The sequence below is a fragment of the Exophiala aquamarina genome (genome assembly GCF_000709125.1).
Source record: "Exophiala aquamarina CBS 119918 chromosome Unknown aczIA-supercont1.12, whole genome shotgun sequence".
In the NCBI taxonomy this organism is placed as follows: Eukaryota; Fungi; Ascomycota; class Eurotiomycetes; order Chaetothyriales; family Herpotrichiellaceae; genus Exophiala; species Exophiala aquamarina.
The window spans coordinates 928340-953284 of NW_013550576.1; the positions used below are offsets into that span (position 1 = coordinate 928340).

At 46.1% G+C, this 24945-nt stretch overlaps 5 protein-coding genes across 5 annotated transcripts; 3 read left to right on the forward strand and 2 right to left on the reverse strand.

Moving 5' to 3' along the window:
* Positions 1 to 4128: 4128 nt before the first annotated feature.
* A1O9_10296 (uncharacterized protein) lies at positions 4129 to 4458 on the forward strand (the record flags this gene model as incomplete). Its single annotated transcript, XM_013401030.1, has 1 exon — positions 4129 to 4458. A coding segment is annotated over one exon (243 nt), but the record flags the coding sequence as incomplete, so codon positions are not given.
* Positions 4459 to 8318: 3860 nt separating this feature from the next.
* Positions 8319 to 9029, reverse strand: A1O9_10297 (uncharacterized protein; the record flags this gene model as incomplete). Its single annotated transcript, XM_013401031.1, has 2 exons — positions 8319 to 8935; positions 9014 to 9029. The coding sequence occupies 2 exons, from the start codon at positions 9027 to 9029 to the stop codon at positions 8319 to 8321; spliced, it is 633 nt and encodes a 210-aa protein (XP_013256485.1).
* A 5248-nt stretch (positions 9030 to 14277) lies between these two features.
* A1O9_10298 (uncharacterized protein) lies at positions 14278 to 15835 on the forward strand (the record flags this gene model as incomplete). Its single annotated transcript, XM_013401032.1, has 2 exons — positions 14278 to 15307; positions 15402 to 15835. 2 exons carry the CDS (start codon positions 14278 to 14280, stop codon positions 15833 to 15835), a joined length of 1464 nt encoding a protein of 487 aa, XP_013256486.1.
* A 4572-nt stretch (positions 15836 to 20407) lies between these two features.
* Positions 20408 to 22372, reverse strand: A1O9_10299 (uncharacterized protein; the record flags this gene model as incomplete). Its single annotated transcript, XM_013401033.1, has 1 exon — positions 20408 to 22372. The coding sequence occupies one exon, from the start codon at positions 22370 to 22372 to the stop codon at positions 20408 to 20410; it is 1965 nt and encodes a 654-aa protein (XP_013256487.1).
* Positions 22373 to 23770: 1398 nt separating this feature from the next.
* A1O9_10300 (uncharacterized protein) lies at positions 23771 to 24640 on the forward strand. Its single transcript, XM_013401034.1, has 2 exons — positions 23771 to 24034; positions 24081 to 24640. The coding sequence occupies exons 1-2, from the start codon at positions 23958 to 23960 to the stop codon at positions 24562 to 24564; spliced, it is 561 nt and encodes a 186-aa protein (XP_013256488.1). The 5' UTR covers positions 23771 to 23957; the 3' UTR covers positions 24565 to 24640.
* Positions 24641 to 24945: the final 305 nt, after the last annotated feature.

Genomic DNA, 24945 nt, shown 5'->3' on the forward strand with positions numbered 1-24945 from the left:
TATGCGATATCGAGATATACTAACCGTATAGATACGCGGCTATTACAGGCCAGGAGTGAGCCGTCGGGCGAGAAGGCCACCGCCTTCACCCACTTAGTGTGTCCCTAACAGTAAGCCAGTGACAGAAGCTCACAGGATTAAGAGGAGTCCATCCTCGAGCACTCTTCAATTAAGGCACGTAACTTGAAGCCCTCTTATTTATAGCCATACAAATCGCATTTAAGGCCTCAGGACCACCTAAAAACCTTAAGAATAGGTTAACTAGCTCTTTCTCATCCTAGAGCACTTTGAATGACTCATTTTGAGCGCGTATTAGTGGAGTAAAGTGGGTTGGTTGTTGCTCGACCGCGGCATAGACCGCAGCGGGGGCCTCCTTACTTGCGGGCGCAATTTTAAGTACTTGGACCTCTTTTTTTCGCCTTTTTTTGTGGATTAAGGTAAATGAGGGTCAGTTAATGCCTCCCATACAATTTTTCGCTTGGGAATGCGCCCAGAACGCGTCTATTGAGCCATAATTATTCCTTAAAGGACCTATGTTGACAATTCGCGTTTTTTAGGTGGTACGCGCTAACCTAAAAGAGCACCCACGTATCCGCGCAAGGGATATAGGTATAGTAACTGCTATAATCATATATCCGTCGATCACTTAGAAACTACAAACTATTTACTTCTTGTTTCTAGTAACAGCAGTAGACGATCCAGCTGCGCTTAAAGGGCGGACTCGCGGCTTTTACTGTCATCTCGTTGTTTTACTAATTAGTCTTAAAGGGCGGACTCGCGGCTTTTACTGTCATCTCGTTGTTTTACTAATTAGTCTTGAAGGGCGGACTCCCGTTTATTACTAGCCTCCTTTAGCTCTTCTAATTACCTCTCAAGCCCACCTAACTATTTTCGAAGTTCTCCATTAATACCACTATTCCGGGGCTTCTTGAAAACACTATCTCCGACTTGTAGGTCTTACCCGACGTTATCTATATAGGGGGCCGATTAAAGTAACGCTTCCGCTGGGTCCGGTAGGAGGGTAATTACTTCCTTAATTCGCGTAAGATGCCGCCGAGAGAACTTTAGATATACGTTATAAAAGAAATCGTATAGCTTCTACCGATCTTTACCCCCATCGTTACTTAAGATTACTTAGCTAAGATTTATCCGATACTTCGTCGTACTAACTTTTAGTAGCTATTAGGGGGACTTATTATCTAGCTCCTAAGTATTAATCACTATATAGTAGGTATATATTCTTACTATATTATTATCGTAAGACATCGATAGCCTAAGAGCTTTACTATTAAGTTTTTCTAAGCGGCCCGCTCTCCGGAAGAGATCGATAACGCCCTCGAGAGTAATACTTATACTATAGATATTCTATCGATCGGCGATTTCGAGAGGTTATCTATCGTATTTAGCTTTACGCGTTATAAACGAGAAGAATATATTATTACGGGCTATATACTTAGAGGGTAACCTAATAGTAATGCCTAACTTCCGAAGCTCTTCCCGCGAGAAGTTTTCCTACTTAAAGGCTATCGTGTAATCTAGTTACGGGTATTTCCCGTAAGACGGGAAAATAGCCCGTAGCTAGTTGTTATATCCTTCGATGAGACCGAGACTTTTAAATTTATTATGTCCGCGAAGTGCTAAAAGCTCTAGTGCCGGGAAAAGGTGTGAATGTATATTCTTTACGAGCCATTATTTAGACTTATTATAAGTTAATTCGGAAAATAATAAGAAGACAGCTTTATCGAGCATCGTCTCCGGTGGGTAGGGGACGCTAGTAGAGAGTAGCTTCTAATAAAACGAGAGTTCGTCTTTATTAAGGCCGCCTACGAAGTCGCGTATATAAATTCCATGTTACTCTAGGAGGGTTGGGAAAGCGGGACTACTATAGAAATTAGACCTCGTATCGGTAGAAGTAATACTCTCCGGATCCTTACTATACGACGAAGGAGGCTCGAGTAATTCTTAAGACGACTTACGTTTTACCGACGGTATAATCCCTCCTAATACTAGAGGATCTAGATTAGGATATAGTTCGATCGGTAGCGGCTACGCGTCGTTTTCTTCCGGGCCTTTAGTTCCTAAAACCCATCTACGAATTTACGAATCTTAAGTCTTACTTTCGAGATCTATCCGCGATTCTTCGGAGAAGGGGTTGGTAACGGTACGAACTTCGGTCGGAGGCTCCTAGAATGACGATTAGTTCGAATGAAACTCCTATAGGCGTTTAGTACCTGTCGATGTATTTAGAAAACTATGAGAGCTTACACTAGGGTGCTGATGGCCTTTAGAGGAATTAGTAACTTTAGGTAAGGGGAGCTGTTCCGCGACTACGATTTAACTCGTGTTCGGGCCTATATCGACGGGTAGAAAGGGCGGAGAGCTATTAAGATGTCGTCGTTTCGTAGATGGTTGCGGATGCTCGTGGCGGAATGTTAAGTCTTTAAACTCGTAGCGGCATCGTTTACCTACGGCTACGTATATCGACGACCTAGATTGAGGGCGATGTTAATCGTTCAATAGGTCTATCGATGTCCCTATGGCCAAGTCACCTTTACTCGCCGACATCTATGTTAGTTAAGTCGGGTGCTTGTAAAATAAATAGCTATAAAAGTAGGTAGATGCGTCGGACTAAGGATATTATCTCTAAAATATAAGCTAACCTACGCTGTCCTTAGGTCCGTACGTAATTTAGCGTCCAACCCCGCTACCTAAAGGTACTTAGCGGCTACCTGCTTCAATCTAGCTAAGCCACCCGTTTCTTTGCCGCCACAGCAAATTTAAAATAGATGTCCTTAGCTAGGATACAGTCGCCAACCGGGAGCACCTTCGAACTCGGTTCGTTATGAGATGTCCTATCTTACTCCATTGCATTAGCGCCTAGGTTAGAACAACTAGGGTTTAATCATTCCTATGCTTCACGTCTATTCCTTAACTAGCCCAAATGTAGTTAACATATTATTGCGAGTACGCTATTTTGTACTTCGCATAGTATCGCAAACTAAAAAGAATTTCAGGTGCATTGTTGAACGGAGGCATTAAGGATCCATCTAGTGCTAACTAATTAGAATACATCTAATTCTAGGAATTACGTCTTCTCTACCTACTAAGCGCCCTAGGGTGGCTTAGCGCCTAGCAAAACAGCTAACCAGTAGCCTACTATATCTACTACCTCTAAAATGTAACTAGCGCATTTCACCTCCCAGGAAAGTAAATTAACCTCGTACCGACAGACCTACTAAATCCATCTCAAAAGTACGTCTCGTCAAGAAAATTCGACATCATCTTAATAAATGGAATCCGGACAAAATAGCGTAATACGAATCTCTTTCACTTGCTCTACTAAGTCCTCCAGCCCTAAACGAACACCGTCGTAAGGCTCTACAAGGAACTATGTCGGAGTTGTTATCCCGGAGCCTAGCGTAGGCGCTCTCCGAGTTCGGCCCGCGTCACGGTGACCACACCTCTAGACGGAGTTCAGCGGAATACGCTTATCCCGAGGAAGAAATCGAGTAGGTATCGAATATCTTGAGCATCCTAGACGAAGAGCATCGTTAGTAGACCTATATACCGCGCCTTTATATTGTTCTACGAAGGCTCGGCCTTAGTAACCTCCTCAATAGTTTTCTCTAGGCCGGATTAAGTAACTACTACTTTCCTTTTTCCGAATCGAGGTTAAGACATATTCTATAGTCTCACCATGCGTATGCGTTCCTTCGGGAGTAGAATTACGTTCTGACGAAGTACTTCTAGCTTAAGAGGTTTAAGAAGAACGAGCATATCTATTTCGCAATAGAAGAGGAAATTCCATTCCGTCAAGTTGGTTAGTTAGGCAGCGGTACTTTCTCCGAAGTTTAGAAGGTCGTCAGTACAGCAGACTTTAAGACATATACGAGAAAAATAGTCAAAAGAGCGTCCTTAGAAGAGAAGATCCGCTATAGCTAGTCCGATTTCGAACGCGAACTAAATAACCTAAAGAGGGTAAAGCATTATTACACCGTATAACTTATTAGGAGCTATACGGACCCGCGGTTCGCTACGTTCATTATGTCTCCCGTAGTAGATTACTCCCTAGACTAATTTATAAGCTTCGATACGATAAATAACGAGAAGTTATCGCTAATTTAGGGTTTCTTTAGATGTCTCACGACAGCGCTCTCTTATCTATATAACCAAAATATCCGACATAAGGACATTAAGCCCAAGAATATTCTCGTTAAGAGTAGTAAGGCGCTTTTCATAGACTTTAGACTCTCTTTAGATTACACAGATTTAACACGGAGCACCACTAAAGGGCTAACCGCTCGGATACTACGCTACTACGCCCCTAAAGTAGCAAGCTCCTCTCCTCGAAACAAGTCCTCTAACGTTTAGTCGCTAGGCTGCGTGTTTTTAGAGATAATAACCTTGCTGAAAGAGGAGTTAGTTAAAGATTTAAGAACCTTTCTCGAAGAGAACGGAATAGAGAGCAGCCTATTCTAGGACAACTAATAAGGGGTCGCTCAGTGGATTATGTTGCTCCGGGAGACTCCTCGAGGGAAGATGAACAATTCACCGCTAATCTAGATAGAGCGAATGTTAAGTTAGGACCGTATAGCTCGTCCCACAGCTAAATCGCTGCTAGCGTATATAGTCCCGTACGGGGTTGCGTTAGGCCAGCCGGGCAAGTTCTGCGGAGCTTATTGTCGATTTGAGTACGACCTTGCGGCGCCGATCGTGCTATCTAACAGTATAATGCGCTAGTTCCGGGAGCCTAATGTAGGAGAAGGCGTTGTTTTTCGTAGCGTAGAGCTCTTAGTTCCTCCCAAACTAGAGCTGTCCAATACTACAGTGACGCCTTCCACATTGCTACCAATGCAATCGCCTATATTATCTACTTTAGACTCTACGTCTCAATCTATAATGGATATCTCCATTCCGGAATCTCCAACTATAATGGAACTCTCGACCTCTCCCCCCGGTGAGTGCAATCGATATATATAGCATATCTCGAAACCAAGGCTAACCAGCTACCCAAAGACCCCTTTCATTAGAGATTCTCTCACTTAGAATTACGATAGGTACTAGAAACTTCCCTACTATAACTTAGCAAAGTTGGCTAATAGTGTTACAGGCTAGATATTATATGATAAAATGTAATATAGAAGCGGACATTAGAATCAGCATAGCCCATAACACGTAGGTATCGCACCGGAACGTTAATACACGATTAGATAAGGCATTCCGTCAAAATTTAGGATTAGTAGTGTTATTTTTCTCTATATCAGGATCGTAAGAGCGCCAAAACTTTCAGACCGATTACTCCCTTCATTTCATTTTCCCTTTTCCGTCGCTAATGTATTGTAGGCGTAAATTTTATGGCGTAGCTGAGTTGACCTCAGTATATAACCCCGAGACAACGGATAAGCATTGGGTTGAAGATAGGTTCACTAGGTGAGTCGCTTATCCATCCGCTTTTTAAGATTAATTGCTTACGAAGGCGTGCCCATTTATATAGTCGCTTCGATGTAAAGTAGCTTTGCCAGGCCGAAATTAGTTTTAATTTAGTTGAACATCTAAACCAAAAGGAAGGCAGGGAGTAGTCCGTGACTAGGCTATAGGATGGTAATGAGATATACGCATCGTCTAGACGAGAAATGTTAAGGATTTTCAGCCGTGCCATAGGTGGCTAACTATTAGAGTTGTTAGCTTTATGTATAAGAGGTATTAGTTTAAAGCTATTCGTTTTCCCGACCCGTATAAATAACCCTAATTTAGACGAGAAACATCTAATTATCTGAGCGCTTGGGTTAGGTTCTCCGCCCCAACCCTCTACACAATCTCCTTGTATACTATAGCGGAATCTTCTCCATTACTATTCTTAGCTATTAAGTATCTCATAACTACGGCAGAATAGTACTGACCCATGGTATGGCCGAGCCTTTCTCTAGCAATCTTCTAGAAACATACCGTAATATTTCGAGGGTTAGCGATTAATGATTACGGCGAGCTAAGCGCTGTTTCCGTGTCGTGGATCTCTTTGAATAGGCTCATAAGGGTTTCCGAGATACCGATTTCCAAGAGGACCAGCCTAAGGGCGTACAAGTCGTGTGCTTTCTAGAATCTTACGGTAGGCGCATTCTAGCGTATAGGGTACCGATACAAATTCTTCTTAAAGTCGGCATTAAAGCCGGAGAAAGCGGTAGTGTCGTCTTCGGGGCGGGAATACTCGAATCCAATGAGTTACGGCGACGAGTAGTCGATCCCGCCGTCGAGAGATGTAAGGAAGACAATATTGTAACTACGGATGTTCTTATGGATCCATCCGACCGTATGAAAGTACTAGACTACTCGTATAATCTTCTCCGCGAGAATAAAACGATCGGATAGCGACAGCCTTACTTTAAATTCTCGGGTTAATAGTACGCTATAAAGCGAAATTAGAATCTTAGTGCTGGAGGTGGAAGGAAAGTCGTAGATAAAGGCGTACTTGTGTTGAAATGTTTCGGATTCTCCAAGTTCGATATAGCCTCGGAATGGAAGAGTTATTAAGTCGGAGTTAGCTGAAGCGTAGAGTAGATTTGCAAGTTATCCGACGGCCTTATCGAGTCCGTTCACCATAGCTCCGGTGGATTCCTTGAACTTAACCAATACTTTTCCGTTGCCAACGGAAGGTAATATTGCGACGACGACGGCTAAATCCTCTAGTTAGTCTTCGATCACTATTAGGAGATCTCGAAGGGTAAAATCAGTATGCTCTAATTCTAGTTCTAGAGTAAGTCGCTTTAGGGACGTAGATATACCTAGACTAAGGCTCTCAGCATCCGATGCTTTAGATACTTCAAATAGCAACTAAGTTAGATTGACATGCCGCTGCGCCGCCTAGGTGGAAATCTAATCAAGTAAACATGGCGTCGCAATCTCTTTAAGCTTCGACGTCCACTTCCGAAAGTTTATAAGTATACCTTCGTATTTCCGACGGTAGACCAGAGCCCACTTAAAGCCCTTTAAGGTGGTTGATAACTATGCCGATGCACTCTATTGCATGATCATAAGGTTGTTGACTAGCGGCTCTAGTTCAAGAGGAAACCCTACCAGTCCATTGTGCTCTAGGTTATTCAAAACCGGGGACCACTGTCGATACTAGAGATCCTCCTTCACCGCGATCGCCTAATACTCGTTGAACACTTCTTGAAGCCGGGACAAGTAAAGATTTATCATTTACATCCACTCCTATAATAGTAAATATTTAGTTAATCTTTAGGTCTAAATTCTAGAAATCTAGAGGCTAACCTCATCGCAACTAAGGGAGTTAGGATCCCGAAGGAATCTATTCCCGAAATCCCGCAGAAAAAGTAGTTCATGATAGAACTCAGCCTAAAGGTCGTGTCGTTCAGTAGCTGCCTGCTTTAATGTCTTAAGGAGTCTATAGACGGCCCTCGACAAAAGGAAGACTTCTTTGAAAGTCTGAACGCAAGCGAAGGCGAGACTAACAGGTTCGGCCATAGGGGATGAGAATTCAAGACCTTATAGCCTTTACTGAACCTTTATAGTAGATCGCGAGGCTGGGAATGTCGCCAAGATAGTGGCGATGTCTATAGATCTAATCGGTAGTAATGGGTTTATGGCGGTCATTTCTTCACTCCGTATTAGTAACTATATCTTGTGATATAGAGGACGAGCCCGCTTTCATAGCACTAAGGAGCTAAATTATGCCCTCCATCATAGACAAAGGGTAGTGTGGGTGGATCAAAACAACGGCCGCGGGAAGGGGATCCGTTAGAATATCGTCGGGCCCAGTAATGCTCTATATATATACCTAGGGGATTTCCTAAGTGCATACTTAGGAAATCTTAAGATCGACACCCCATTCTTAGCATCCGACGCAATTCTGGCTGCTACCCAATGGGCGGTCAGCATTCAAAGGATGAAATACAGTCGACGAGATGTCTTCCGGCGCAAATTACCACTTAGGTTACACACTTTTCCGTGATCTATGCTAGCTGTGTACAGCCGCGGCTCGCTGGCCAGCCTCGCTACCTAAAGGCACCTCTTAGCCTAACCAACGCTCTTCACTATACTTTTATCGCCATCGCTCGGTCAGTCCTGGCCATGGCTGAGCACTGAGCCTCCCCAGACACATTTAGTGACTCATCTCAATCTCATCTCTACGAAGACCCTCCCTTCACTCGACCTCGACCACAAGCCGCCGTTACGTAAGCGTAACGACTTCCTACGTGAGAGTCACTCTACTCTCTATCGGCTTGTTCTGGTGGGTCCATTACGCAACCCTTGCAGCTGACAGCCAATGCTTGCTCTTTTCCTTCGCTGCTTCCAGCGTCTCAAGATTCCATATCCGTTAGTCCAAACCTGAGATGCTCTTCATAGAATCTCAGCATTGGCCGGGGACAGTGTCGATGGACCTTATCCATACTGACACATATCTGCTCACCGTTCTTGAAGAGTATATAGGCGAGCAGTTTCCCGGAATCATCTCTCTCCACTGCTTTCACTCTGACTACTTGCGGCTCCCAGTCTTCCTTCATAGGCACCCACGCCGATTCTTCCCGCCGAGTGGATGAAGGAAGGATTTTTCTTTTCTGTCGTTTCACAGCCGGAGCCAGGTGCTCCTTTGCCTCGGATCCGAAACGCTTTAATTGTTTCGACTTTGCCTTTTTGAGTGCATTCTCGCCGGATCCACCGATACTGGTATGATACTGTTGTAGGATTTCAGGAGCGTAGCTGGGAGAACAGTCGGTTTCTAAATCTTGATCATCGTCTTCGCAATCTTCATGTGTACCATCGTCTGTGGTTTCTCCACGCGCAGCTTTGTCGGTGGCCCTGTCAACATCATTGTCTAGCTCCTCGTTCATTGGATATTTGCCATCCGGAACGGCTCGAGGAAGATCACTATTAACAGAAATATCGAGATCACTTCCGACCTTTGAAATCGATTTGTCTGATAGGTGGTCAGCGTCTGGTTAGGCGACTTTGTGACACGGGGCAACTTGCAATGCGCTATGGAGGCGACACTTACCAACGCGTCCAGTCATTTCGGAATATGTAGTATATGAGAGAGCAATGAGCGAAGAAGCCGTAGTCGAAAGGACGGAAGAAGTGCTCCCTCAATGTTGTAGTGGCTTAGGAGCGGACGATCTTCCAGCATACGTACTGTATCAGGAAAACAGCACAAACCAATGTATGTACAGCTTGATTCCACCTCTTGTCGCCATCCTGAAGCATCAGCGCGATTGTGCCTGACTCCAACACCACGAGAAGGTGCAAATCTTATCGTTCAACAGGGTCGACCGCCTTCAGTGGTCCTTCACACCGATTTCCATGGCTATGGTCACCTAAAGTCGTCCGTGAAGCCGCTACATGGGGTGCTCCACCTTGCGTAATTGCGAGGCTGGACAGTGGTGCAAGGAACGTGGTGTGGCTAACCGCCGGATTTTGGGGAGGTGCAGGCAGCAAGACGCAGAGAAGACCAGAGAAGGCATTCGAAATCCAGGGCATCGACCACAGAAAACCGTGGTGCCTCCTATGGCTATCAGGGTCAAAGCGATCTCCCACTGATTTTCAGTTTTCTACCTTCGAGCAGATGCGAATGCGAAGTCGAGGAGTTACGGGCATTCATAAGTCCTTCAGCAGCAATTTACGCAAGAGATACAATGGTTGACCAGATGACTCTTTATGCCAGCCACCCAAGCGCCCGAGACCAGCTGCCCTGCCATATAATAGCCACGAAGCTGCCACGCAATGCTGCGCTGCAGCAGATCTCACGCTGTTGGACAGTCGGGCCTGGGAAAGCACGTTTTGAAAAGTGGAGTTGATGAGCTACGGGCAAGCGTATGCCGTCAAATGGCAACTTGCAAGAAAGACTGAATGATCGACTGGGATTTCCGCCTACGAATGGGCGCAAATCAGCCTCTTGGTGTGCCAATGTATTGGAGGCTCGCAGAAGGTAAGGCACGCTGCTCGGTATATTCCGCGGCCCACGCTCAAAGCTTTGACGGTGCATTACCAATCCTCCCCCAAGCATTTCAGCATCGTTCCGTGATGAACACGGCAGGTTCAAAATAATTCATGTCTCGAGGAGTCAAGGCCGGTGTCTAGGCACCATGTCCCTTCGTGTTACAAAAATTGCCCTTCTCCTCAACACCGTAGCTATCATCTTTCTTCACAGTTGAACATCCCAATGTCTTCTCGGAACCACAGCATTCGCCTTTCGTATTTAGAATCGACGACGAGCTCGTCTTCCTGGCAACAGCCGTTGTGCTCCAAGTCTGCATAGGCCTACCCACTTTGCAACACGGTTCGAAGTTGCGCACTATAAGCGCTTTGCAAATGCAACCCACTTGCTTGAGGGTGGTAGCGAATTAGTCACGGGCGCTGCGGGAATGGGTGCTACATGCTCCTTGCTTGCGCTTGCGAGTTTGAGGGGGAAGGACGGAGGACTCGGGCTCGCCGGGAGATGTTACTATTTAACGAATTAGCAATACTCAATTGAAGTATCGCATGGGGTTAAATACTTTGTCGCGGCTAGAACTTTTTGTCTCAACTGCGCCGCATTGCAAGGTACATTGCCGACGTACCACGGTCTCGAGGCCACTCTCTGTAATAGAAGATTCATTCAATACAAGGTTCATTCTAGGTTGGGGGCAGAACTTACCATCGCAACAAGGCCCAGCATTTAGGCGGTGCTCCCAAGTGACCCCATCAAGGTGGCAGGCAATGCACGGGGCGAGAGAGGTTCGAGAGGATTCCATAGAGTCGAGATGACCGAATAACGAAGGTCGAATGAATTGTCGACTCGAGAGGCAGTAAGAACGGACGGCAGCAGAGTCAGAAAGTAGACTTTTGGATAAAAGTGAAGCAGTGCACGTTGCTTACTGGGATTTTCAACCCCTCTCAGGCGAAGAATATACAGCTACCAGCAGTCTGTCATAGAGAATATAGCCTTCGTTAGTCCGTCTGCGAGTAGCCGGCACGAGTTCTAGGGCAGGAACCGATTTTGCGGAACCTTGGCCCAAGCAAAATGCAAACGAAGCCAACTCGCCAAGACTGCGTAAGTTGGCTCAGACGTGAACAAGCACAACGCTCCCCTCCCGCGCTGGACGGCTGCATCTTGGGCGGCAAGAGCGTAGAGCCACGTTGTAGCTGGTGGAGGATTTTTGTAGCGATCGCATTCCTTGTCTCTTACACGCCACCGTACTAGGGTCTGTCGGCAGTTCTTCGATAGGTGCGGAAGTACCCAACAGGGGTACTCTGGTGCACGAGACGGCAGTACAGACAGTGACCATTTTGCAAGTTAAAAATTGCTTTTTTGAGCAGGGTTGAGTAGGGTTGAGCAAGTTTGAGCAAGTTTGAGCATACTGTATAAACATCAACGCAGCCACCTCCGTACAGTCCGCCCCGCAGTGGGCGACCCACAAGGGGTCTTTTCCTAAAATAGTTTAGCCAATATTTCACTGTACACCAATGGGCCTACTTTGTATTAATAATTCCACGTGACTCTTACGCCAATGTTACAGCCATTGTTACATGTCTCGTGACTTGCTTTGCGCGAGAGGTAAGAGCGGCAATAAAGGTAATCTCAGTCCCCCTTTCATTCGTTAAATTCTTGGCGGGGATCGACGGTGTCAGTGCAGGAGTCAAGCCGGCCACGCGGCCCTCGTAAAATAAAGTGCTACGTCTTAGTAATAAGACATAATATTGATGCGATAGTGTTCAGCTTTACCATAAATCCATTCATTTCAGAACACCGAACTGCTACGTGTGGCTTAGATGAATCCCCCTAAAATTCAACTCCTCTCTGTGCCGGATTGTCCGCTGGTTGCGAAGGTGCGACTACTGGCGGAGAATTGTCTCGTTCAGGTACATCTCAACGTTGCTGTGGAGGAAATTATCGGAAACCATAACTCCCCTACGCTTCTGGTGGACGGGTTCGATGTCACAGGACGTCCAGCGGCACCGGAGGGCCAAATGTCATGTCGACTTGACCTTCTAAATGAAGAGCAAATTTTGGCCGCTCTTCGGGGCTTGACCATTCTGAGGTGTGAAAACGCAAAGAGCTAGTTCAAGCGGCAGCCTTTCAGAACCTAATCCGTACTGGTCAGCATTTTACCATTGAAGCTATCGCGACCTTGACGGAGTTGGACAATACCACAGTTACGGGCTCCTTTAATAGGATGCGTCGGGCCGGCCACATAAGATTTGATTCTGATGGGCTCATTGAGGGGGCTGCTGGATTGAGCCTATCCCCAACAAAGCATGAAATCTCGATAGGCGGGAGAAGGTTCTGGACATGGTGTGCGTTGGACGTACTTGGGATCTTTGGGGCTTTAAAAGCCTCTGGATTTGCCAAATCCGGTGACCCTTTGAGTGGTGAGAATATTGAACTCCGATTTATCGATGGAGTTGTGCAGCAGATGAACTTCGCAGTTTTCCTTCCGGATTTATCCAACGGAGCCTCGGTATATTGCGACTGGTGTCCAAACACCAAATTCTTCGTTTCCAGATCTTCAGCGGAGAGATAGGCTCAGGCAAATGCAGCTAAGGGCTCTGTGATAGCGGTAGCGAATCTGGTTCCCGTCGCTCGAGAAGTATGGTCTCGGCTTATTGTATCATAGTGTCAAGAACCTGATACTCGGGTGAGTCTTCGGTGCTTATCGTTTACTGATAAGTGGGGCAAGTGTAGGGACAATGATAGAACTATACCGGGCTAGGCGTCGCGTATAGTAGACAGGAATATATCAGATAATACTGTCCCAAAGGTAGGGGTAGGATTGATGGCGAAGTTGACTACGGATCGTCCCAAGGTAGGGGCCGATCCCTTAGCTATATAGTCCGGTACAGTACTGAGCCAGCTGAGCCCGACTGAGCCATACTGTGCCTTGTCACGTAACCTAGCCTTGCTCCGGCCACGGCCGCTGTCTGTCTCCCGGGATACCTTCCTGTCTTCCTTTGTCTGCAGGCCCCTCCAGGCTCGTGCAGGTCAGTTCGTAACACATAGGGTTTAAGTCTATAGGCTTATACCTTTAGCGAGGAACTTATTTCCATGGTATTCGGAGATGCATCGATCGAGGGGGCTGTTACGAAAGGGCTCTGCTCAGTGTGCCAAGGAGCACGTGACTAGCTAGCATATCTTTTGCGCGAAGCGTACGGAGCACTCCTGACTCCTTAACGCTTCGAGTTGATGTCGATACTGCCTCCATAGTTAGGTACAGAGGTTCCCGAAACTGCCCTCCCCTTTGTAGACACATTGCAACTTTCTTTCAACCCCAAGCTAAGACGTAAACAGAATGGCCTTTCCTATATAAGTAATTATGGTCGCATCTCACCTAATTAACAAATGATTGATCGTTGAGCGGTATTATCGTATTGTTAATACGCTGCCATCCGGTCATTGATTCGTCTGACAGACGCAATGCCCGTATCATTAGTGCACTAACTCCCGCTGTAGTGGCAAGAGAAGAGTGAACAATAAGAGGGCCTTCCATAATCACGCCTGTAGATCCGACCAATCTTTAATGCTATATTACTACTGTATTAGAGTCCATTGCAACCCTCGTACCTTTACTGCTTGACACTCCATTTAATTCTCTTTACACTGCAGTGGCAATTGAATTTAGGTTGGCCTCTTGCCCAATATAACACACCAGTTGTACTGTATCGGTATCCCCAATCATGCTGCACTAAATCTTAGCCTTCACATATCTCGCATGGACTATTACACATATTGTTACAAGTCTCGTGACAGGTCTTCGAAGCATATCAGAATAGTAATAACAGCATCCCTGACGGCGATCTAGCACGTGACCAACTTTCCTCCCTTACCTCCTGCTGCTTTTTCTTCGGTATATCATCGGGAAGCGCTTTGGCTCCCCACAAATTGTGTGATGATCGCTCGAGTATCCCTTTTATAATCCGTAAACCAGCCCACATGAACGTGTGGTTAGGGGAGAACCTTCACTCTCTACAGGTATAGCCCTTTGTTGATCGCCGAGTGCACTTTCAATAATGTGGCATGTAGTATTTAATAACGGCGGGGGAAGCTGTTCATGGCACATTGCCATGGGGTTGCGCTTGCCGCCGCAACGTGATTTGGTCTCGACTGCGTTCAGCCTGATCTCAGTCGTGCGGTTGTGACGATGTCTGCCATCTCTCACGCGCATCATTCTAACACTGCCTTTAATTCTAACGCTCGTTTAGTTTGATGCGATGCCATCCTGATGTTGCCAAGAAGCGAATAACCCCTCAACCTGGCCCTCTCCTACACTATCCTGACCCACCCCAATGATGCCCATCAAACCCCCCCGCGATCGCTGCAGCTTCGAAATCGCCCTGATCTGTGCCCTGCCGCTGGAAGCTGAATACGTGCAAGAAGTTTTTGACAAGTTCTGGGAAGATGAAGGCAAGAAATATTGGAAAGCCCCGGGGGATTTTAACACCTACACGGCTGGGGTGATAGGGGAACATAATGTAGTTCTGGTCTACATGCCCGGTATGGGGACCACTAGTGCCGCGGCGGTGGCGGGCTCCTTACGCGTGAGCTTTCCAAACATCAAGCTGGCTCTGGTGGTCGGCATTTGTGGAGGGATGCCCTACGGGACGGATCAAGAGGAGATCATACTCGGCGATGTGATTATGAGTCAAGCTGTCGTCCAATATGACTTTGGGAGACAGTATCCGGAGGGATTTAAGAGGAAGAATGCTATTCGAGACACTCTTAGTCAATCAAGTCCGGATATCCGAGCTATCCAGGCTAAGCTAGGGACCAGTCGGTACAAGAAGAGGATGCAAAATAACATTACTACATTTCTCCAAGAGATTCAACGGAAGCTGCCAAAGACGAAGCATCCAGGCCAAGAGAATGACATCCTCTACCATTCATTATATGTGCACCATCACCACTCGCCAGCGATGTGCGATGAGTGTAAAGAACACAAGGTGATATGTGAACTCGCCATCAAAACTGAATGCGAAGACCTGGGCTGTGAGTCTATCATGCGAGTGACTCGTAATCGCTTAATGGGTGGATCGACAACGCAACCGGAGGTTCACTTCGGCATCATGGGCTCCGGGAACACTGTGATGAAATCAGGACAACACCGTAACCGGATGGCGCAAGCGGATGGAATTATTGGTTTCGAAATGGAAGGGGCAGGCGTATGGGATTACTTCCCGAGCATTATCATTAAAGGCGTGTGCGACTATACCGACAGTCACAAAAGGAAAGGATGGCAACGATACGCGGCAGCAACGGCAGTAGCGTGCACGAAGGCTTTTTTGATGGAGTGGAACGTAGAGGGCGCAGCCACTGGTTCAGGTTAGCTTAAATATTTCATTATTGCAGTTTATTCCACTAGTATAACTACCTTCTAACCAGCATTTCTCAGCTTCTTTTAAGCCCCTCTGGTTAGTTCCCTTTGGGAGAAATTGGGATTTCGTGGGACGGAAAGAGATTATAAGTCGGCTTCTCGAGACAGTTCCTCCCGACGTGGACAAGGACAGCTGCCAACGTACCGCCATCGAAGGTCTCGGAGGCGTAGGAAAGACTCAGATGGCTCTGGAGGCCGCTTTCCGTGTTCGCGACCAATATCTAAACTATTCTATCTTCTGGGTTCCCACCGTGGATATTACCAGTTTTGAGAATGTATACCGTGAGATTGGCCAGAAGCTCCAGGTGCCGGGGATCGAGGAGGGTGTGGCCGATATTAAATCGCTTGTCAAGAATGCAATGAGCCAAGAAAGTTGTGGTAGTTGGCTCCTAATTGTTGATAACGCTGACGATGTAGAACTCCTCTTTACCACTAATATAGCACTATGCGACTATTTTCCCGCCACAACGAAATAGTTTACCAATTCGAGGTCAACGGGAACGATAAAGACGGGTTGACGAAGATCCAGATATGGCAGCCCCCTATTAATCTGTGTAATTCGGAGCTTATGAGACCCGTTTTGAGAAGAAACTGCACCCAGGAAGTAGTCTGTTGAAGCGTGCTTTGAACGTCCAGCAGCCGAAGATTCATGGCTTGACTTGTTTTCTGGGCATGCAACGGCCTGTACCTTTACCAAAGGCTCAAGATCGTATACGCATTGAATGTCCCTTTTTTGGCATCGTTGACATTTGGGCAATTGGATGAGACATCGGCGTTTTGATCTTGTGCAGCTTTGGCATGCTTTACGCAGCGGCATGACTTTTCGATTGCTTATTCCTGAGATAATGCACTAGACGGAGTTGAGCCAGGGCACATGTTCGAGCAAATCAAGGACCAATGCGACCTACAGGGAGCAATGTTGTATTAAAGAGGATTAAGTCCCACCTCGTTAAGGGAGTCCATTTGTAATCAGGTGTGTAATGGACAAAGCTTGGATGCCAAGGATTCGTGTCTCGGGCTTGAGCAGCGGGAATGATTCGGGACAGATTCTTGGCAACGATTATGCCAAGTTTTGGCCCCCAACGATTATACCAAGGAATGGATATCACACCCAATTTTGTACTGTGTTTGCATCGATTTGCATCAATATTGATAAATAGATATAGACTATTGCTCCTCCTCCTGCTCAATAAATGAACCCTTAATCACGCGCCTCGACTAGCCTAGTTGTCGGTTGCCTGCGCCTTTTGCCTCTGGTGAGCACTGACGGCGCTGTTAAGGTCGGTAGTAGAGCACTTGGTGAGGCCTCAGGTGAGGCCTCACGGCGCGGACGAGGCCTTTCAGGAGTCCTTATGGGTAAGGATAGACCTATAGACCTTGGAGGAGTATTAGGGATACTCTCCGGGGCTACTTCTCTAGTAATTCCTATAGTAGTTTCCCCCTCTTGTAATCCTTGAGCTTCTAAAGTAGTATTTGCTTGCGCTGTTATCACTGCTTGCGCTGTTGTCACTGCTTGCGCTGTTGTCATTGCTTACGCTGTTGTTATTGCTTGCGCTGTTATTATTGCTTGCTCTGCTGCCTGCGTTGCCTGTTGTCGCTCTTATTGGAGCACTCTCTGACGCTCTCTTTGCTCTTATTGAATTGCCCTTTCATTGGCCGTGAGCGCTCGCTCGTTAGCGCGTCTATAGCCGCCTCGACGAGCTAAATTACCCTCTCTGCGGGCATCTGATAGATAGAAAGGAGTCTATTGAAGGTAATAGCTATTCTCTGCCTACTGTAGAAGGCTTTATAGAGTAAATATTAAGTTATTCTCTATTTAGCGCTGTACTTAACTTTATTAAATATCTAATTAATGCCTCTACTTAGGGCCTAGAATACCTCTTATCATTAATATTTAAGTGATAAGTAAGGCTACAGTATTGTTGGTCCTTATGAGAGCTTAGAGTACTAAATTAAGGTATAGAAGGGTTTCTAATTAGTAGAGTGAATAGGCGGCCTATTTAGCCACTAGCGTAGATGAATTAAGGTTTTTAGTATCGGTAAGTTCTTAATATAGGCCTTTTTAAGGTAGTGGGCGTAGGCAATACTAAATCGCAGTAGAATCTTATAATCATAGCTATTTAGCGGTATTTTAAGGTCTTATCCTACTAGTATTTACCTATTAAGAGCAGCCTATTCACTCTTAAGGCGTAAGAGAGTATATTTGCTTATTGTCATACGTAAAAGACGAAAAGGAGTAGTCTACGTAAGTAATGAGTAGCTGCCCGCGGAGGAGGCCTTATCCTAGTCGATATCTTTAATAATCGAGTTTACCTTAAGGATAAGTCTTTTTACCGACTTATCAAGTGATAATTAAGCGTTTACTAGCTCCTTAACAGTATTATAATAGGACTTAACCCTTTAACTGACGGTAGAGCCTAAATTAGCTAATTTATAGGTATAGAGATAAACTACCTTTTACTCCTTTAGTATCTAAGTCTTCTACAGATATTAGGTGAATTAAGGGCTAATTGTAAGGCCTAATGCTTAACGATTCTCTGTAAGTTTATTATCTGACTTTAAGCTAAGATATTATCAATAGGCGCCTTTATAAGTTATTTTAATATCGTCTCTAGGAGTGCCCAATTACCTCATCTTTACCACTATTGCCTCGACGATATACCAGTTATAGAACTATTGTTTTGCCGTAGGAAAAGCCCTAGGAATTAACGCCGTTAAGCCCTTACTTTAGTTATCAATAATAACTCGAGTAGGTGCGCAGGATACCTTATTTAATCGATTAAAGCAGTGATCCTTAAGGTACTGCTAAAAAAAGGTATATAAAGCCTTATCCTCCTTAGGGCAATAAGAGAAGGCTACAGGGAAGGTTTTACCGCTATTTAACTAGCCAACAGCGACGAGTAAAGGTAGTTTCAGGCGGTTAGTATTAAATATCCTATTAATGACAAGGCAAAAATTACTGATAAAGCGCTAAATCGCTAGTATTAATTTAGGGTAAGTAAACTAGGCTTAAATGAGCTTTCTACCACTAAATTAGCCTTGCTCATTAATAAAAACCTTAACTCTAGTTTAGTAAATCTACTGCTTTTCCTGTAATTTAGCGATAAGACTAAAAACCGAGTTTCTCTCACCGTTTAGGCGCTGTTTTCTCACTATATTATAGAACTCTCGACTGAATAAATGCAGCGCTAGATCCTTACTTTCCAGGATCCTTCGAGAAGTAGAATATATAATTTAAGTACGCCTGTAGGCAGTGGCCTTTACTAGGAGTTCCTGGAACTTAAGAATGCGTCGTTTATAAGTAGGATAAACAGCTAATAAGTTCTTAAATAGTGGATGACCTTAGTAAGTGAGAATAGCCTTTATAAGGCGCTACTCTCTACCCTGTACCTCATCCTTTTTGTTAATTAAAACCTAGGTAATTCTAACCCGCTAAATACAGCTAGTTTAGCGGATATTTATGCCTTCTCGCCTACGCTCAGAGGTAATATTACCTTCTCTATTACGAATCACTCGATCCTCTAATCCACGATTGTTCCTAGTTACCTAGCCGTAATGAATATACTATAATTGAATACCTAACTAATCAGCGCTACTACCTTCAGTACAGATAACATTAAATCCTTGTACTAGCGAGAAAAGCTGTAGGCGTGCCTCAGCGTCTTTGCGGCTATCGAATACCTCTCCTACAGCTGGATCCTACCGCCAGGCGGCTGGCAACGAGTTCACAAACCTCTCGAGTACCGCGCGGTAATGCTTATAGCACCCTTTAGAAGCAGTCCAGGCAAGAGAATTAGCCATTCTAGCGATAAAAGAGCAGTAAAAGAGCAGTGAAAAGAGGAGGACTTAAGAGTAGGAATAAACACCAAAAAAGGCTATATAAACTGGCAGCGATGAGGTCGATGAGTGAATTTATCGATATCGATGGCAAGTGATGCAAAATCAGTTGATTTCACACTAAAATTGGGTGTGATATCCATTCCTTGGCATAATCGTTGGGGGCCAAAACTTGGCATAATCGTTGCCAAGAATCTGTCCCGAATCATTCCCTGAGCAGCAGTTCCTGCGTCTACTCAAATGGGTTTAGTTCCCACCAAACCATTTCGAATTCTCCAGGGGAGAAGGCTCATTTCACAGCGTCTTCTCGAACATTTTAAGCTTGGGTTCATCAGGAGAAGTCAAAGACGGACGAGTGGTCCGAATGGCCCCTCATGGGAGTCGGTTTCCCTTGCTACCTTGCCTGAAATTGAGTATTGGAATGAGCCCGAAGGAGATTGGCGGCATTCAACTAAGAGTTGACTCGGACTAGAAGGGCGGTTTTCATGAAGCCTATAATATATCAGCATGATACATACTCGAGTAAGTATATATCGTATTCCAAATCGTCCATAAACATTCCCACTGCCTTCCCTTTCCCCTTCATTCATTCTCCGAACCTTTTGCCTTTTCCAATTATGGCGGTTTTATTTCAAAACTCATCTTTCGGATCCCTTCTACAGCTTTTGTTTTCCGGAAAATTATCCTTCTCCCAAGGCCTGCTGGATATTGAACCGTTGCAGCATAGCATAAATGCGAAAGAGAACGATTCTCCACCAGAACAAGACCAAGAAGAGATTGTGACATGGAATGGGCCTGGTGAGCCAATACATAACGAGAACATGGGGTTCTAATCGCAAGTAGATGATCCTGATAGCCCTCTCAACTGGCCTCTCTCCAGGAAGATTTGGGTCACTCTGGTTATCAAGTTAGGGAGCTATGCCTTGGAGTGTTCATCGCTAATTTGCACAGCTTTCATCGCGACATCAAGCCTGAAAACTAATTAATCACAAGGCGTGACTATTCTCGACAGCCCGAAATCAAGAGACGCTTAAACCAGTGTGCACACTCCTGTGTGAAAACAGCGAGAGGACTCATGGGTCCAGTTAACAAGCAGTGATCGACAGCTTGTTACAACTTTGCTGGTAAACATTATCACTCAAGATGGAAACATGATTTATTCTGCCCTGAAATTGCCCGAGATATAAGACATATACCATCCACGATGCAAGTCAATGGACTCTTTCGATCACTTGAACACGATCTGAAGTAGTGCGTTCACCAGGCGTGGCCGACTCCGTGGGAGTTGGGATCCAACCAAGACGACAAACAGCATTGAGCTGTTGAAGATAATTCTGCAGCTCTTTGGAAGTCCGCAACCCGGCTACGGGCTTCATATCGTTTACAAGCCGTTTGCTGTAACAGAAGTACGACAGCTGCATCCCAATATTGAAAGGATCGCGTTGTACAGGAGGTCGCACAACAAAGACCGTCCGTCTTGAGCCGGCCATAAGGAAAAGGGCGGCGGCACAAAAACCAAAACCGGTCCACATAGTGTTATAAAAGTCATCTTTGATGTATCCCTGGCCTTGTTGTGTCATCGAGGCGCTGATACCGAAACAGATAAGCGCAACCTCCAGCAGGAATGAAGCCAATGTCACGATACCCAGGAGTTCCTCGTTGTCCCAAAATGCAAGTATCGAAATTGCAACGGGCGGGGTTGAGCTATAGTCCCGAGCCATAACCGGCCATGCAGATCGAGGTGACATCGCAAGGGCACGGAAGGGCGTGAATGCAATGACTTCATGTTCGACTGCTTTCCATGTGCTCTTCATAACGACACTTAGGACGAGGATTGAAACTGAGAACCCGATATTGTTCTGCGTTCCTTGGTTGACTGTTGTGTCCAGAGCGGTTGTCTTATCCGAACCTGTCCCGTCGAGGAGACCAGAAATAATTAGTGCTAGAAGCAGGCCGCAAGCCAGGTAGCTGAGGTTCACAGTCCATCGAATGAGGATTGCTCGCGAAATCTTCCTTTTTATCGTTTGGATAAGCCCTCCATTTCTATTTCTTTCCCTCAGCTGGGCCTGCACTGTATCCGGGCCAGTGCTGTCCGTCCAGGAAAACCCATACACTGGTCCACCGGCGGCTGCCCTCCAACCTAAGTGAACCTTCAGTTTCCTGGGGTCCTGCAGCGACGTCCTTGTCCCTTGAGTGCCTGTTTCCAACAATCCAAATATTCCTCTAAGAAATTCTGTATCAGCACTTGCAAGGCTTGTCATCGCACCCAAGCCCTTCAGCGGACCGGGCATCCCGCTAGGTCGTTTCCATAGTATCCAAGCCAGGATTGCTCCCAGCACCGCAACAGCCAGCAGAACGACCACTTGGATCCTTGCCATGAGCGGGTCAAGATAAACCATATTTCTCAGTAGCCCAACTTTGGAAGCCTCATAAACATCTGGAAACCGATAATCCGAAGGATCATCCCAGAGAACGCCCACAAGCGACCCATAATCTGCGTCTGGAAATTTCTCCTCTGTAATGGGGTGAAAATCTCCGTTGCCGTACATATACCCAACTTGCATTACTTGCGATTGAATTTGGAACATCTGAGATTGCAAAATCGGCGTCACCACTCCAACAAGGACATAAATTGAAGAGGATAGTAGGACGGCCCACTGACGCCAGCGGAAAGCCTGGAAGGGCGAGAGGAAAGGCGGCAGACTGATATATTCGCTGAAGATGGTGGTCGAAGCATTTGCGCCGGTAGGTTGTGAGGAGGCTTGATAAAAAGTCTCGATGCGCTTAACCTCATTGTCGACGATTTCCCAGAATATCGCATATAATACGGCGATAATACTTGGGAAATAGATCCAGAGGAAGTAGGAAGACGTGGGGAGGGAGTCTGGGGTGAAAAAAGTAAGAAACCCTTGTTTGGGCGGAGTGTTGCTGAAAACGGGCGTGTCGCGTTGTACGATGTAGTGGCAGTCGTTGTAGTCAGAATGATGACAATACCACGTTGTCCATTCAGACAGCAGCTGACGGGGTGTGAATATTCTGTTCCCTTGTTCAGCCAGGACTTCGAGAACTATTGCGATAGCTCCAGCGCAGAGGATAAGGGGCAACAGGAAAACTGGGTGGACCTGCCACGGCCTCCAGTTGCAGAATTGTTTTGCTTTCTCGGTATCGGCTGCCATCTTCTTGGTGCTCAGAGTGTCGCTCGGGTGGTGTTGGTCTACAGCCTGATAATGGTACAAAACCAGGAGCTGGATGGGAGGACAGAGTTTGCGGGGCATCAGCTTTATGCACAAGTTGCATCGTCAGGAAAATTCTTCGAGCTCGGCCTCATCAAGTGTCGTCCAGAGGCGCAGCCGATCCGTAATCTGAGGAAGAAGAGTTAAAGTTCAAAAGAAATTCGATAAGGGGTACACAACTCCAAAGTGGGATCGCGGTTGCCTTTTTACTCATCAATTCAGCCTTGGGGGCTGACCCCAGCCTCCCTGGAGCAAAGACCACTTGTCTGCTGGTGCATTGACGTTCACCTGTACCGGGTGTCCTTTTTCTTCCAGGCATTCATTATACCTCGGGGTTTTCTTTGTGCTTGAGATACACGATAGAGTATAATGCTGCAAGGATAATGCGGCCTTTCCCGATTGACACATTTGACATATTGGACATCCCTGAGTTACTCCTGGTTCCCTGGCCATTTTCAACTTTTCTTCCTCAACAGCCGAGTTACAAACTCCGAAGTAGCAAGAGAGGGTTATTGCCACCCTTTAACTAATGAGATAGAAAGTTTGATCATCATGGACGTTCGCCCCAGATATAAGACTGTCGAGTGGTGTTCACTTTGAGAGACCCCACATTGATCACTCATTTTGCCACCAATTAATCTATTCGGAGCCGACTCCGAATGCTCCTTGACCATGATTGGTGCTACTGTGATTTTGCATGATGACAATCATTTGCAGCAACTTCTGTTCCTCCAACACCTCATCCCACTTGAGACTTCTCCCACGTTTGAACATTGACTTTTAGCCAGGAAAAGAGACTGATCCACCTATTCGCAGGTTTCAATTCTGTGGCGGTATGAGTTATGATCTCAAGCAATCCGTCCGCGACAGGTTCGCTACGAGCAGAAGGATGAACCCTTGAACAAAGCTGCACAAACCATTCGTACACCCGAGACGAAAGCTCCACGGTTGTTGACACCTATGCCACATGGTTTTTCGCGACGTCCTTTAATTAAAAGGCCAGAGCCTACATCAACGCGTCAACGTACGAAGAATATCTCATCAGCATGCCTTGTGGGTGATCCTATCAGAACGTTCGTGAAAGAGTGATAGCTGACCAAGTTTTCACCAGAATTGCAAAAGGAAGCGGTCTAAAGTGCGTTCACTTGAACCTCATTTCTCACAGATTGCTGATCCAAATTCCTTACATCTCGTATAGTGTGACGGTGGCACGACCTGCCAAAGATGTGAACAATCACGAGTCCACTGTGTACATGTCACCTAGACTCGGCGCTTAAGTTCCGACCGCAGCAGAAAAGTACATCAAAACGCCCATTCTTCTTTCCATCATTTCGAGCGACCATGGCACGACAAGACAATGTGACCGCTGAGAAGACCAGAAGACAGTCACTGAAGCTGCCACACAAAGATCATTTATCCGCTTCCTTCCCCAGTACCCGGCTGACCAAGAAAGGGAAATGCGCCCAAAACATCAAGAACGGACAAAAGCAATTCCCTCTTCGACGAAGCACTCGTCTGAACCGCTTGAATGAGGTTACTGAGCATCAAGCAGAAGCCAGCCGGCAGCCTCTACCTTCTCCAGTCAGCGACATTAAATGTCCTAATGTAAGTCACCAACGGCATGTTGTGATGGGACTCTAAGAGAACACAGAGAGCGCAACCACCTCTTACCCTACTCCCATCGAAGCCTCCGAAGCGGAAACGAGAAACTGCCCTCTCTGAAACGACCGCGAACATCTCGTCCTAGATCCTCCCTTCCGGACGTTAATTCTATTACATATTGGACGCGGACACTTAGCTGGCCGGAAGGATACTCCAACGAAAGTGGCGAAATGAGTCATCTATTGGCGAGAAAGAAATCCAGCGCCTCGCTTCATCGAAAGCGATCGGATAGCGATTCTGGCGCACCAAGCTCAACCACACCGAGTGATCAGAAGCCTGGAGAAGAGAAGAGTGCGTCTTATCAAGATGTGCGTTATAAGACCGTGCTTGCTACAAATGATAGCTTCATGGGCAAATATAGGCATGGGGCTACGAGCGACAGCAAGCGATTGTGCCAACAGCTCCTTAACGCGCAACAATCAACACCACAAGATGCAATGTTTTCCGACGACCACTTCGAAGATAACCTGTGAAGCAATAAGAAACAAGAATGAGGCTAGGGTGGTCCGAGATATCTCACTTTTGATTGTCATTTCGGAGCCAGGGCTATGGATGACAAGGGGCTGAGCCTCCTCGATTCCCAGCTAGTGACACCAGAAACTTCTGTTGCCCGAATATCAGAACAGGCGCATTTCTAGAAACCCAAAAAGAGATGAGACCTCTCTTCCGTGATCAAAGCACACCTGGTGACACGGGTGGAAGCTCAAACAGCAAGAAAAGCATGTGATTCAACGTAAGGTGACTTGTAGGGAATCGCATTACCATCGTAATTGTCAGGAACATCAGTTGAACTCGCCATCTTCGATCCCATGGATGCGGCTAGTCAGGCTTACGCAGAAGATCCTGGACATCCC